At 32.6% G+C, this 15,000-nt stretch overlaps 2 protein-coding genes across 6 annotated transcripts in view; both read right to left on the bottom strand.

Annotated features, from left to right (window-relative positions):
* The window catches only part of LOC128221774 (sex-determining region Y protein-like), an 11,253-nt gene extending 9,764 nt beyond the window's left edge, over positions 1 to 1,489 (bottom strand). Inside the window, exon 1 of the mRNA XM_052930377.1 lies at positions 1,418 to 1,489. Coding sequence (XP_052786337.1) covers positions 1,418 to 1,489 — 72 coding nt within the window. The remainder of the gene's footprint in view (positions 1 to 1,417) is intronic.
* The window catches only part of LOC128222595 (uncharacterized), a 13,736-nt gene continuing 164 nt past the window's right edge, over positions 1,429 to 15,000 (bottom strand). The window contains exons 2-11 of one of the 5 annotated variants that reach the window (XM_052931685.1): positions 11,634 to 11,723; positions 10,143 to 10,416; positions 9,541 to 9,915; positions 8,072 to 8,224; positions 7,152 to 7,220; positions 6,429 to 6,506; positions 6,188 to 6,265; positions 5,947 to 6,024; positions 5,706 to 5,783; positions 1,429 to 2,442 (exon numbers count right to left, since the gene is read on the bottom strand). In XM_052931685.1, the coding sequence (XP_052787645.1) occupies positions 2,354 to 2,442; positions 5,706 to 5,783; positions 5,947 to 6,024; positions 6,188 to 6,265; positions 6,429 to 6,506; positions 7,152 to 7,220; positions 8,072 to 8,224; positions 9,541 to 9,915; positions 10,143 to 10,416; positions 11,634 to 11,675 (1,314 nt within the window). In that variant the 5' untranslated portion in view covers positions 11,676 to 11,723 and the 3' untranslated portion in view covers positions 1,429 to 2,353. Of the gene's footprint in view, positions 2,443 to 5,705; positions 5,784 to 5,946; positions 6,025 to 6,187; positions 6,266 to 6,428; positions 6,507 to 6,669; positions 6,748 to 6,910; positions 6,989 to 7,151; positions 7,221 to 8,071; positions 8,225 to 9,540; positions 9,916 to 10,142; positions 10,417 to 11,633; positions 11,724 to 15,000 lie in introns of all 5 variants that reach the window. The other 4 variants (XM_052931686.1, XM_052931688.1, XM_052931690.1 and 1 more) reach the window with 4 other exon arrangements.

Raw genomic sequence — 15,000 nt, 5'->3', positions numbered from 1 at the left:
CTTTGTCAAAATTATGAGTTTTTGACCATTAGTTTGTGTTTTGTTTCCATTTAGGTTGTACCAAATCAGAACACTACCAGGTAGTATAGCTACCAGCAAGCCTCTTCATAAGACTTAAATAATAACTGTGTAATACGGATTTCTTTTAATCCAGGATTTGAGACATCAAAAATTGTCATAAACATATATTGACATACAATTATTTGCACTGGCATCTGCAATAGCTGTACTGGATGATCAACTAATTATTTTCAATTTGTCAAGCGACAAAATGACTAACTCTGCTGCTGATCAGGGAGTTTTAAAAAAAAATCCCAGTGCTGACATCTAGTTGAAGTGAATTTACAAAAGTTGAAAGTTACACCTATTATGTATAACTGTATAGTTCCTGGTTATGCACCAGAAAATTGCAACCACGGCCCCTTCCAGGTCTGCAGAATAGCAGGAACTTTGATTTTCAGTTAAGCCAATCCCGGGTTAAAGCCCCGCCCTGCGGGAAAACACTGCTGGCAAAATATTCGTCATTGCCCCTGCATCCCTGGAACATCCATGTTAAAAATGACGGTTGCATTACTAGTACTTCACACGAAATGTCACTTTTTTATCGTCATTTCTATTGACACATCACGCACCAGCGTACTCAGCTATGAAACGATATACTGTTTGTAGTAATTTGTACTTACCATATTAATGACATCACTGAGTTTGCATAAATATGTGCATATCTTAAATTCAATTTTATATCACTTTCGTTTGACTTCCATTTGCAATGCATCAATGACTTGCCATGAAATTGAAATGCAGGAAATTATTCGTGTCATTGATTGCATGTTACTCACGGTTAGTGTAATGATGATGCTAGTTATTCCATGGACAGCCAAACTCAATATCTGCATTTCCGGAATAAGTTCACTTGATTCCTAAGCTTGTATAAATTAATGCTAAATGCTTCTTTGTTTTGTTTCGTTCTTCGTAAAATCCAACATGGCTGCTTTTTTCGACCGGTGTCAGAAATGGTACAAGTTAAAACTGACGTCACAGTAATCTTCCGCAAAGACTATTTTGGAAACTTCAATATCGGTCATATACATGTCATTTTAGAAACAAAACGGTTAAATTGGTCAAAATGTTCAAAAATTGAACATCATTACACAAATAACTTTTGAACGGTGAATGTCTCGACAATGTATATTTGGAAACTCTTTTTCGGGCGGATTCACAATTCATTTGTCGAAAATTATTCGAATTTTGATAAAGGCGTTGAGTGATATATTCATTTTTACTTGTGCATAAAAATACGTTAAAGTTGAAAAATGTAGATCATTCAATATTTATTGGTGAAAAACACTGCTGATGAAAATTTAATCAAAATCAATCTAAACTCATTTAGATTTTTCTTCATGAATTGGAGAGCTACTTGGCCTCGTACTGAGATGCGTGAAGTGGCGTTTTTAGCCTGCTCACATTCCATGTAGTCATTTAGCTGCATTTTTTAAAACTATTTTATTATTCTTACCAATGTTAAGTTATATATTAAATAAACATATAACAACATACAAGCATGGCATGCATATGCACGGATATATAGTATAAGTTTTAAAATAATGTCAAACATGTCCTTACATGTAAAACAAATAATGACGGGTTAACATTCATAAAAAAATGTTACATCTTCTAGAATAGACTAAAAGTATCTTCCATGGCCGAGAGTGTAAGATAGGTTCATCCCGACCCGAGCGTAGGGTGTTTTGCGGAAACGAGGTTTACCGAGTTTTCGCAAAAATCCCTGCGCGAGGGTTGGTAATTTTTTTTTCTCCCACTTCATTTAAACATAGAAAATAAGTAAAATGTATTTGTTGCTGGACTCTTTTGTGCGTATCGAAAATAGATGCGTATGAATATGTGATAATTTGTGGCTGTCATGGATATGCGCACAGTGACTCAGATTATGTAAAAAGTCACTTCAGTTTTTTTTATAGTTCTAGTGAAGCATTTTTTTTGTTAGGTTTATATGATTCAACAGACGACAGTCTTTAACCAGGGAGGCAATTTCAATGTGATAATCTTTTAAAAAAGTTCCATACGAGTACTTGTTTTATCTTTGCCCGTGGGCAAGATAAGAATCTCTTGTATCGATAATTTATTGGATCTACTTATCGGAGGTTGTAGAAAGTACATTACAGCAAAAAGAATTACAGTTCACCTGTTGAGAAACAAAATGTTTTGAATATGTTCTCAAACAACAACTAGTTTTTTCTTTATGAAATATGCTTGTAACAGTTGGAATGTTTAGAAATTACGGAGCCACAACTATCCATTTCGACCAGATGTATGGTTGGCATAGCTGGCATTGTTAACCGCTGCATTCATTTTCTGGACATGATTCAGTATCATTCTTCTCAAATATTTGTACTAGACAGGCAACTTTTCTTTGTCTTGTTTCTGAAACAAAATATCATCATGAATCAAAAGTACCAAAAGTGAATATTCATTGACGTTCCAACAGTCCCAGTTTACAAACGGCCATTTATCAACAAGTAATACAGGGATTCGTTATGTTACGTTATGCCTTTTATATCTGTGAACATTTGAACCGGTTATGTTCGAATGTAATTTGTTCAATGTTATGGCCAACACTGAATGTTTATAGCTACGCTTGTTCTTTGCTAACAGTTCAGCTCGACTTTTTCTTTAGGCAAGAGAGCTGTTCTAATTACAATTCCTACACAATTTATCAAAGTTAAATATTCGGATTTAATATGTATGACTCGTTTTTGCAGTGTTAAATTATGTATAACTAATCTGTATTGTACTTCCAAAAGCAGGTGTGAAGAAATACTACAGCGTAAAATCAATTTCCAAACGATAATTATTTCATGTCCTAGAAAAGGGCAGGTGAAGGGAAGAAAAATATGTTTTCAAAGAAGTATTTAAGTACAGCGTTTAAGATCGCATTTTAAAAAGGCTACACTTTGTGCATTAAGTTGAAATAGTTTTGTTTTATAGAATGTGTTAGAAAAGTGTTTTTTTTCTTTTGCAGGTTGTCCATTTCTTGACTTGAGATATTTGCTAAAAAATGCATGCAGTAATTCCGATTTAGATTTTGATTAATGTTCAAACCAATGTCCCTTAGATTCTCGACAAGGTCTACGTGTGTACAATGTATTATTGAATGTAGTTTTTCTCAACATAAATAGTTTATTCAAAATGGAGTAAATGAGCATGTTGCCATCTGCTGCATACAAAGTCGAAGCGTTAGTATAGAGTTTAATTAAAGAATGATAAAGGCGGCAACCGATGTCATTTATGTAAACAAAGAGGACAAATTTGGAACTCTGTGGTAAACCACAATTAAGAAATTGAAAGCAACACTAGTTATTCCTAGATATAACACACGAACTCAGATTGACGGATTGGTAGGGAACACTTAAACAATCTAAGACAATGGTAAAGGTGGAAATTATTAAAAAAATATATCGACCTCATTATAATGTTCCCAGAATCAATGTATGTTGACTAACGTTCTATCAACCATACAAGAACAGTTTGGCAATGTTGCCTTTGTTCCTTATATGCCTTTAAACAATAAACAACATGTCAATTTAAAATCTCAGACATGTTGTAAGAATCAAGATAGGCTTTTTAACAATTATTCTCATCTCCATCTAGCCATTTACCTACACAAACTTGGTTGATTAATTGTTTTAATGCAGTGACTTAAAGGACTAACAAATTGTAAACTTTAGTTTGAAGGACGAGAACATTACAAAATAATGATTGGTTTTATTCAGTTTCGATGTTCAATTTTTAGAAAACATAATACATACATCCTTTGCAACATGTGTAGGTGTAATAAGGAGTTTAGCCAAATTTGTTGAAATAATATTTTATTTGATTTAAATCAAAAAGCATTTACATAATTTTCAGAAATGTCTTTATACAAAGTAAACATGGTATTGTGTCAAAACAGTCAAGACTACTCGATAAACAATGTCTGGTGGCTCTGTGGTGATTGCAGGTAACTTGATAATGATGTTTGCATTTTTGTAACCAAGAAATGAATTTTATCCACTTTTTGGATTATTTATTGAATTTCATTCCTATATGAACAGCATCAAGTAAGCACAAGACAGTGTTGAATGGGAAGTCTGAAACATTTTGAACAAAACTCTTTTCATGTTGTTGACAGATAAGTCCGAAAAAATGCAAATGTTTTTTATCCCGAAATGATTAAAATATCTTCTTAAATTTTGCTCAACTCCTTTTAACTCTAAAACATGTTGCAAATAAGCATGGTGTACTCCTGAAAAATATTGTTCCTCAAATATAAAGAAAAAACTTGAACGTCTTGAACACTTTAATTTGTGGCCTTCCCCACCTACTACTACATTGTGGAATGCTTTTAACTGTTTGATAATTTGAGCAGACATTTCTTAAAGTAAGATCAATTATCTTCATTCATCTTCCTCAAAAATAACGTTTCATTTGATTTGTGAGGGGCCTTTACAACATTTAATTTTCAACATATAAGTAGAATATCTTTTTAGCCAGTCCGAATTTCTCGAAAGTTCTTAAGCATGACAAGCTTAAGTAGCTATCTTCATTAAGCCATTAACGTGATCTTCAATTTATTAGATATGAACTAGTGAATAAACATCAAAATCTCTCACGAATGTATAGATTACACGAAAACAATTATACTGACCTTATCTTAATTCTACTAAAAGGGACTTAAGACGTTTCGAGAAATTAAGGCAAGGTGCTTACTAACTAATAGATTGTATCAAACTAAGACACCTATGGTTTAGGTTCGCTCTCTTCCAGACATGGAATAAGTGTAATTGTAATTTCAAAAGTGATAATCAATATGAAAGAAAAATCTATTCTGATCAAACTCAAAGATGCACCCTTACCACCAATAAATATTATTAAAATTAATATATAAAATTAGACTGGTTTATTTTCAATAATGCACCACAAGTCTGTGTTGAGATTTTTTGGGATATTTTCAGAAACTTGATCAAATTTCTCCAACTAGATGCATGTTCATGTGAGAATAGTGGTTGCAATTGAAAGATTGAAGGTTTTCTGCATGTTGGCTGCATGTTTTTGCTGCAACTTTTCGTTTGGGTGCTTTTGTAGGCATGTTTTTCTTAGCTGTCACATTTCGATGAAATTGGAGTTGTTTCACTTTACTCTATTTAGACAATTCGAGATTTTCTGACTTTGTAAAAGGGCAGTAATTCATAGTCATTTATGCTAGAGAGTTGGTATGAGTGACCCCTTTGATGAATCTGAAGAAAAAAATATATAGCTAGGTTATTTGAGGTAAAATGCCACTAAATTTTGTAAAGGTCAAAATTAATCTCATTCCCACCAAATCACTGTGGTTCTTATGACGGATACCGAGTTTAATTTGAAAGAAAGGTGCAAAAAATAACAAGATATTTCTACCTATGAAACGAAAACAGATCACAGTCAATATTTTAGCACTCACCAATTATTGAATATTTTTGCGTTTTCAGCAATTCAAAACACGGTTACAATCGTGTTTACAGTAAGTAGTAAAAGGTAATTGCAAACTATTGCCATTTTTACCAGGTTCCTACAATGGTTCCTATTTTTGCATTCTCTTTCACTGAAAAAAGTTCATACAACTTTAGATTTCTGTTTATATAAATAGAATATCTGAATTCGTAATCTACCATCAATTGGTCCGTCTGGTAGACATATATCATTCTCTCTGGGAGGATTGTCATCGCCATTGACACCAGCTGGAGCAGCTGGAATTATACCGGAATAAAGTGATTCATTACAATATATCTTAATATATTGGATTGTGAAGAATATTAACAGATTGTCTCGTTGCGGCTAATGTTTGGGGTGTTACCTGTACAACTTTAGAATTCTGTTTATATAAATAGAATATCTGAATTCATAATCTACCATCAATTGGTCCGTCTGGTAGACATCTATCATTCTCTCTGGGAGGATTGTCATCGCCATTGACACCAGCTGGAGCAGCTGGAAATATACCGGAATAAAGTGATTCATTACAATATATCTTAATATATTGGATTGTGAAGAATATTAACAGACTGTCTCGTTGCGGCTATTGTTTGGGGTGTTACCTGTACAACTTTAGAATTCTGTTTATATAAATAGAATATCTGAATTCATAATCTACCATCAATTGGTCCGTCTGGTAGACATCTATCATTCTCTCTGGGATGATTGTCATCGCCATTGATACCAGCTGGAGCAGCTGGAATTATACCGGAATAAAGTGGTTCATTACAATATATCTTAATATATTGGATTGTGAAGAATATTAACAGACTGTCTCGTTGCGGCTAATGTTTGGGGTGTTACCTGTACAACTTTAGAATTCTGTTTATATAAATAGAATATCTGAATTCGTAATCTACCATCAATTGTTCCGTCTGGTAGACATCTATCATTCTCTCTGGGAGGATTGTCATCGCCATTGACACCAGCTGGAGCAGCTGGAATTATACCGGAATAATGTGATTCATTACAATATATCTTAATATATTGGATTGTGAAGAATATTAACAGACTGTCTCGTTGCGGCTAATGTTTTGGGTGTTACCTATACAACTTTAGAATTCTATTTATATAAATAGAATATCTGAATTCGTAATCTACCATCAATTGGTCCGTCTGGTAGACATCTATCATTCTCTCTGGGAGGATTGCCATCGCCATTGACACCAGCTGGAGCAGCTGGAATTATACCGGAATAAAGTGATTCATTACAATATATCTTAATATATTGGATTGTGAAGAATATTAACAGACTGTCTCGTTGCGGCTAATGTTTGGGGTGTTACCTGTACAACTTTAGAATTCTGTTTATATAAATAGAATATCTGAATTCATAATCTACCATCAATTGGTCCGTCTGGTAGACATCTATCATTCTCTCTGGGAGGATTGTCATCGCCATTGACACCAGCTGGAGCAGCTGGAAATATACCGGAATAAAGTGATTCATTACAATATATCTTAATATATTGGATTGTGAAGAATATTAACAGACTGTCTCGTTGCGGCTAATGTTTGGGGTGTTACCTGTACAACTTTAGAATTCTGTTTATATAAATAGAATATCTGAATTCATAATCTACCATCAATTGGTCCGTCTGGTAGACATCTATCATTCTCTCTGGGATGATTGTCATCGCCATTGACACCAGCTGGAGCAGTATATATATATATATATATATATATATATATATATATATATATATATATATATATATATATATATATATATATATATATATATTGGATTGTGAAGAATATTAACAGATTGTCTCGTTGCGGCTAATGTTGGGGGTGTTACCTGTCACTAAAATAAACATTCGCATGAACCACATGATAGACACAAAAACTTCTTACATATTTATGATAATGTACTACATTCTGTAACACAAAATTGATTGTCTTAAGACAATACACGTGCAGACAAGTGTATGGCTACAATGAAAATATGAAATGTAGACCAATTATTACTATATTTTACAAATTTAGACTCTTAATGGAGGGGAAAAATGTTTAAATTCCCCGTATCCATAACTATTTCTACAAATAATTCTCTCTTTTTCCGAAAATTACCAAAAATAATTAGATCTGACAAACTCTAAGTTTCATATTCAGCAGTTCGAGCAGAGATAAACAGCGGCCTAAACACATATTGAGTAATGACACAAAATGTATGCGAAAAACTACCGAAAAAAGCTCAGTAGCAAAAATATAACATAATCCCGGTTTGAATGTAGTGAAATGTTAAAATTTACTGGGGGTTTAAACCAGTTTGTGTGCAAAACCTCACTCTTACCTAACAATCCTGAATAATGTAAAAAAGGTAAATTGCAAATCTTATTAACGTTTGCATTAACTTGAGGAAACATTAACCCCGTTAAATGGCACAGGATAAACGCCAAAGACATAGACCACAAAAACAATCACAAACCAGAAACATGGAACAAGAGCACGAAACTCCACAAACAGCTCTTTACATATAACTTATTAAAAACGCAAATACCTGTCCTTTTTCTGTTTAAACCACGTTGTATGGCAGCAGCAACAAAAGGCGACACAAAAAGAATCGATCCTACTATTACGAATATCATAATTTCCAAGTTTGCTTTATGGGGACTTGTTTCACTGCTGTTCATGTTGGTGGTGTTTACAGTTGCTGAAATAAACAGTACATAAATAGTTATCAAAATGATAAACAACAGCATGTAACACATCGACACACTGTTTTTATAAAAAAAAAACAATGTTAACGATAACACGCTTATTAGGATAAAAAATCAAACAAGAGCTGTTGAATGACAGAGCGCTCAACTATAATCCGCTTTTGCTTAGAAATGAACGCATTTATGAAGCTATTTATGCCTGTTGAGCAAAATCAAGAAATACAAGTACAACCTAAAATGGTTGATAAAGGACCATAACTTGTATTTAGTTTAATTTGGATTTACGTAACCTAATTGTATGATGGCCGTTAACAACAGTAACTCTGTGAAATATGAAGTCAATTCATTAAACATTGATTAAGCTCTTAGTTAGAACCCCAAGTTGCCATAAGCTTTAACCAAACTTTCTACGTCAATCAATGACCATGATTTGTATAAAGGATAATATGGAATTATGAACGTTATGATTGACTGTCAACAATTATGTGAAATATGAAGTGAATTGAAAGAAAAGTATAAATTTTAACTTAATAGTGGAAATGCAAACTTGCCCTTTAAGTTTTCTTTGTCGATTAAGGGACATTATTTGCATTTGAACAATATGAAATTATGCAACCCAATTTTGTGAGGGCATCAACAAATTATGTTAAGCATGAAGTCCTTTGAATGAACGGTATTGGAGTTAAAGGTGAAAATGCCAAGTTGCTTTAAAGCGTCAAACCAAACTCTAATTCGAACAATGGCCAACATTTGTATTAAGAAAAACATGAAAATATATAATCTTAATGTGTGATGACCTTTAGCAACTGGGTGAAGTATGAAATCCATTAAATGAACGGTATCGGATAAATAAGTGAAAGTTCAAAGTAGCCATACATTTTAACAAACTATCAAGGACCACACTTTGTAATAAGGATAACATGGAGTTATGTAACCTAAGTATATGCTTGCTGTTAACAATTGTGTGCAGTATGAAGTGATTTGAATGCAAAGAGGTTTATGAGCTATAATAAACTTCGACTATATCACATGTGCCCTTGAACTTAACGTTTAAGTTCAAAAGTCAATCATTGGTCAAAATATGCATACAGGTTGATAGAGTAATGGACTCAAAGTGTGTGATGGTTCTGAACTAATGTGTGAAGAAGTATGAAGTAAATTGAAGTGAATCGAATAAACAGTATTTGAGTTTAAAGATATATGTCCACTCGCCCTCAAACATTAACTAGACGCCAACGTCGGAATGAATATTATAGCCACCTCTCTCTTCAAATAAATGAGCTAAAATGCTTTAAAAACGAATTCATACCTTTAAGGTATATCCATCCTGAACTGAAATCCCTGCAGATTGCTGCTCGTTTGCCACTGACCTCGAAACTATCAATGTCAGAACCAATAAACATAACTTTACGGACATGCCTCTCTACTTTCTTTATTGTAAGTTGACAAGTTTTATTTTCAAACATAAATGGCGCATACAAGTTAGAATCATTGTTGTTGTAAAGATGGTAATCACGGTGACGTAAATCATAGTTGGCAATTAGTTTGCCATCGATAATAGCATCCATGAGCGGATTGGTTTCTAGTGTTGTCCATCTAAGGTTAACTTCGCTTTTCACGTCAACTTCCACGAGACAGCCAGTAACATTATTTACAATCCCAGTTTTTCTGTCGATGACTTGACCTGAATGAATACAAAATAATTACGTCAGCATACATATATTCAGAGTTTAGTTTGCACAATGCACTCCATTCAGATGTATGGAAACCAGCGTATATATCAATTAATTCATCGAGTAGCCTATGTTTAAGATAGCCATATTCTGTAATAGTCTTAAATCTTTACATAGTTTAAGAAGTTAATGAAAACCGTTTACAGCAGGCGCAACAAACATTAATATCAATACTAACCTGAAGCTGGTGACAGTGTAGAGTGAATCAAAAGGATCACAATTAAGGCATGCCACCTGTCTCCATGCCTCGACTGAATTGGATAATTGGACGAATGCTCACTTCTAACATGTTTTCGTTTGCGGAAACCGTCATCTGCTTCCGTTCCTTTTTTGATAGTCTCCTCATTTGGCGTTTCTGAGCTTTGTTCATTTTCAATATCGTCTACAAGCCTTGCCGGAAATTGATCTGATTTTCCAACACCAATAATCTGTTCTTTCCTTCTACACGGAATCTGAGATCATAGATTTATACAAACTATAAGATGCCTGATTCTTTTTCAAGGCAAATAGCAAAGATAAACTTCTTCTCCAATCTTTTGTTATTCATCATTTTATCTCAATCTCTGCTGAATTGTCATCATACACGGATACGACCGTCATGACTTTATTTATATTGGTATAAAATCGTGCGTGCAATTGTTTCAACATTTTCAGACTTGCTCAATAATGACCGTAACTCACAATGTAACAATTAAACAGTGAACTTGACTCTTTGTAAATTGTGTGTTAAGGTCCGTCGGTCGCACTTTACATTGTAACGATGATGAACTACCGCTTTCGAGAGATGTCGCTTTTATTGGATTATTGCATTCAATACGAAAAAGATGATCGAGAAAATTCAAAACGAAACCGCAAGGATGTTTTCGGGCTTAACGAGATCAGTATCAATTTATAACTTGCTGAGGAAATCGGATGTGTTTTTTATTAACGGACTGAAGGAAACTCCAAAAGCGTATTTGAAATGATCTAGATTACGAAACAAGAGAATCGGAATACTAAGCTAAACTCAAGACGAATTATTTATTTGTTTCATTCTCGGATTAATTGCATATAGTTGAACACTTAAACTTAACAAGCGCACTTAAATTTAAATCATAAACTTATGTGATTTTTTGTCAGAAACTCATAACAATGTTTTTTTAACTCTAAAAATGACCGTTATCTAGCAATAACTTTTCTGATTGATTTCATGTGCACAGTTTGGTACACAGGTGGAAGGTTATGTCCAATACAATATTTAAACTCTGTATTAGAACCAAATATCTGGCTGAAACGACATTTTAGGTGTATTCCGTTTTGTCGAAAAAATAATATATTTTCTGTCAAATACTTACAAATAGAACGTTTAGATAATTCTCAACCTATGCAGACAGATTTAAGTTTTACACTTACCACTTACACATGGAAAAGCATGCATCTTGAAGTATTTTATATCTGATCACAAAGTTAATTTAATACATGGAACCAGATAAATGCCACGCCCATTTACTTCATCGAAAAATATGCTGTGGCTGAAATAAAATTGCAAAATAACAAAATCATCAAAGTTGTCAAAGTGCAGATTGCAGTCATGTTGCTAAATTGAAGTTGTATTCATTGACCTTATTATCATTGGAAAAATTCAGAAGTCAATTAATAATATATGCTTATGTATAAGGTAACCATTTACATCGTATAAAACTTCCATTTTCGAAACTTCGATGATCACCATTTTCTCAAAGAAATTGCAGTTCAACCTGTTGTAACACTCTTTAGAATTCTGAAAACATAAAACAGCTTTAATTTAGGGGAAGTACTACTTGTCTCGTCAAATATTAGTAATTAAGGACGTGTGTTTGTTTGATAAATAGACGTCACTGATATTAATGGTATCAGCTAGAAACTTGAGTGTTTTCAAAAGTATTTTATAACACAGTTTATTCACAACAAATCTGAACTATTATCAAAAGAATATGAACACGAGTTGTCGATGTGTAGCTATGCTTCATAATTTGCTGCACAAGTTCCTATGTTTGATAGTTGTTTTATTTATAATATGTCCTCGCGTTTGATAAATCAAATCATGAAACGCTTTATTAAGGTGATTTAGTAGTGTTTTATAGGAAATCGAAATCATTTTTTGTATTTGTTATGATTTAATTTACACACGTGTATATTACTTCTGTACAAGTGGATTTTCACTTTATAAGCTCTTAAAGAATAATTGTTTCCTAGAATCACAAATTTATTTACAATTTGAGATAACTCATTATATCAATTTGTTTTCCATCACTTTTTATTAGCTGATATTGACATGCAATCTAAAATTATGCTCTAAAATGGGTGTATGTACATTAAAATGGCGCATAACAGTCCTGATTGGTTCATGTATATAATCTCTACCATATAAAAATTAAAAGTGTACACTTTTGTTTGAACAGCTTGATCAAAAGAATGATGGGTGACTGCAAAGCAAACCGGACGAGGCGTTATCTGCTTTGAATGGAGGACACTGGGCATTTCTGCAGCAGGGAATTAGACCCCTGGGTCCTGGAGGATTGAAGTTTTTTATTATTTCCGTCGTCATTCACAAGTCATTTGAGAAAAATTGGTGCCGTAACATTTTAATTGTTAATTGCCACAAATATGGAACTAGCTTTGAAAGACCAAACCAAGTCATGTTTATGATTTCATTTGGTTGTTCTTGCCTTAACAAATACTTTATGATTCGATAACGTAAAAAGACATATACCTTATATAAATTATTTTGTTGTATTTACTTTTTAAGATTTCAAGAGCATCAAATGCCACTCGAAACCGCCACTTATATAGTGTGTGTAAACAATAATGCGCCGCAATCCCATAATTATAATACCGCCAATAACTTTTATAAAAGAGTAATTGTAACATTGAAGCACATAAGTACAAATGTCAGGTGAAATAAAACAAAATTGAATTTGTTTAAAATTCGAACAAGCTCTTATCTTCACTCAGTTTTATACCTACATACAACACATAAAGAATGTAACGATCAATTTCATATGATTTATATGATATTCATTGCAAGAAGTCCTCTTGTTATTTCGCAACCATTTTTTTTGTAAAACACATGATTGTTTACTTAATTTAATTGTTATTGCTCCTTGTAATAGCTTATTTTACTGATATTAACATGCAATCATTATTATCCATGCGTTCATTCATTCATATTACCTCCGCCTTTGTCAGTCATGAATCTATATGATTTGTTACCTACAAGATAGCGATTTCTACGATGCAAGTAGCAGGAACGAAAGTATTACATTTTTTATTAACTGTAAGAAAAACGATTCTTAGACTAAATCAAAACGAAAATTTAACTAATGGTCTATACTCCACAATTATAACATAACACTTTAATTGCTAGTGCACATGTCGATTAATATAATGGTCAACTTAGAATCTGATTATAAATTCATTATGATCCTGTAAAAATTGTGTTAAATAATGCTCTACATACTTCGACAATATCCTCAGCCTCAGGCAGGAGGAATAATTTTCCCCTTTGCTTGTTTGTTAAAGATCTTGTCTATGCCTACAATGGCCATGCCATCTGCCAAAGGGTAACAATATAAGACCTATATCGTATACTGCTTAGGAAAAGTTTTGTATCATCATTTTGTAAATATAACTCATACGAAAACAAAATTCAGCAACATCTTGATATATTGTTAGAAATTGTAATAATTGGGGATAATCAGTAAATACTTATTTAAAATAAAAATTGACTTCTGTAATAGAGGATGGCTGTTGCCTACTAAAATAAGACATATCATGGCCAGCTCTTTAAAGTTATAGAATAGTTTAACTATTAAGGAACTTTGTTTAACTACACTGGTATTATGCTTAAAGTAATATATTATGTAAATTGTTACTTGATCTTCTTAAACCAAAGATGCCGAGTCGAGAAGTTGATGATTCTATTGCCCATTTCTTTAAGATCCATCAGAAATATTAATTAATTATATACCTATAAATATTCTGTCAAAAAAGCTGCATTTTGTAACTGAAAAATAAAATTGAAGGGACAAAAATATCCCGTAATACACACTGCAGCTTTCTGTTTCCGTTTTACATATGTTCGCTTTAGTATATTCATAAGGGACGTTATACAGAATCGAGGAATTATTTATAATCACACGACATTCATATTTTGTATTGTACATGTTTATTTGGTACTATTGTGTCTATGCTTACGTATTTGTGCGTTCGATGAAATTAAAACATTAAAGTTGCACTCTGACTCTCAAACAAGATTCACCCCAATTAATAATATTGTTTTAATATTCGAAAAAAAGATGAAAAAATGTCGAAAACAATTATTCTTATGAACGATACCGAGATTAATTTGAAAGAAATGAGCATGAAAACGGTGTGTCTATCTTTATGGGACTAAAGTAGAACCCAGTAAATGTTTTAGCATTCACAAATTATTCGATATATTCCGTATTTTTCTTCTATTAAATACAAGGCTAAAGGTTTGCTATCAGTAATAAATATTTTCCATAAAATGCAATATTTTGTTAGCATTAGAGGCTTAAAGGTCAAAATGAGTGTTTGTTATACATGGGTATATATTGATCTTGAATAAGAGTGTCACTTTACATAGTTTTGTTCAGAAATATTTTGAAGCGATATAATTAAAGGAAATTTATGTTAATTCGGTCTCGTGCTATACGTACTCTTCTACAGGCAACTTGAAGTGATACAACACCACGGATCAACTGACTTACATAATATTCCTTATGTACCAAACCAAAACAGATTGAAATAAGTCTTTTAAATTTTGTAAACGCGTGTTAAATGTTAGGAAAAGTACATGGACAGCTTGGTAGATATCCTTTGTATGTTCATAGATTTATTAGAGTTAAAATTTTATTCAAATTTACAACAGGGATAACATTATAAAACGAACTGTATATATGCAAGCATTATCTGATTTTGTTAGCCCCATTAAAACATACATTTTAATTCAAATATTAATAAGTTAAAAGTCTTAAAATGCTTCTGCTTGTTAA

The sequence above is a fragment of the Mya arenaria genome, chromosome 16 (assembly GCF_026914265.1).
Source record: "Mya arenaria isolate MELC-2E11 chromosome 16, ASM2691426v1".
Taxonomy (NCBI): Eukaryota; Metazoa; Mollusca; class Bivalvia; order Myida; family Myidae; genus Mya; species Mya arenaria.
This window is presented reverse-complemented; position numbering and strand designations above follow the sequence as displayed.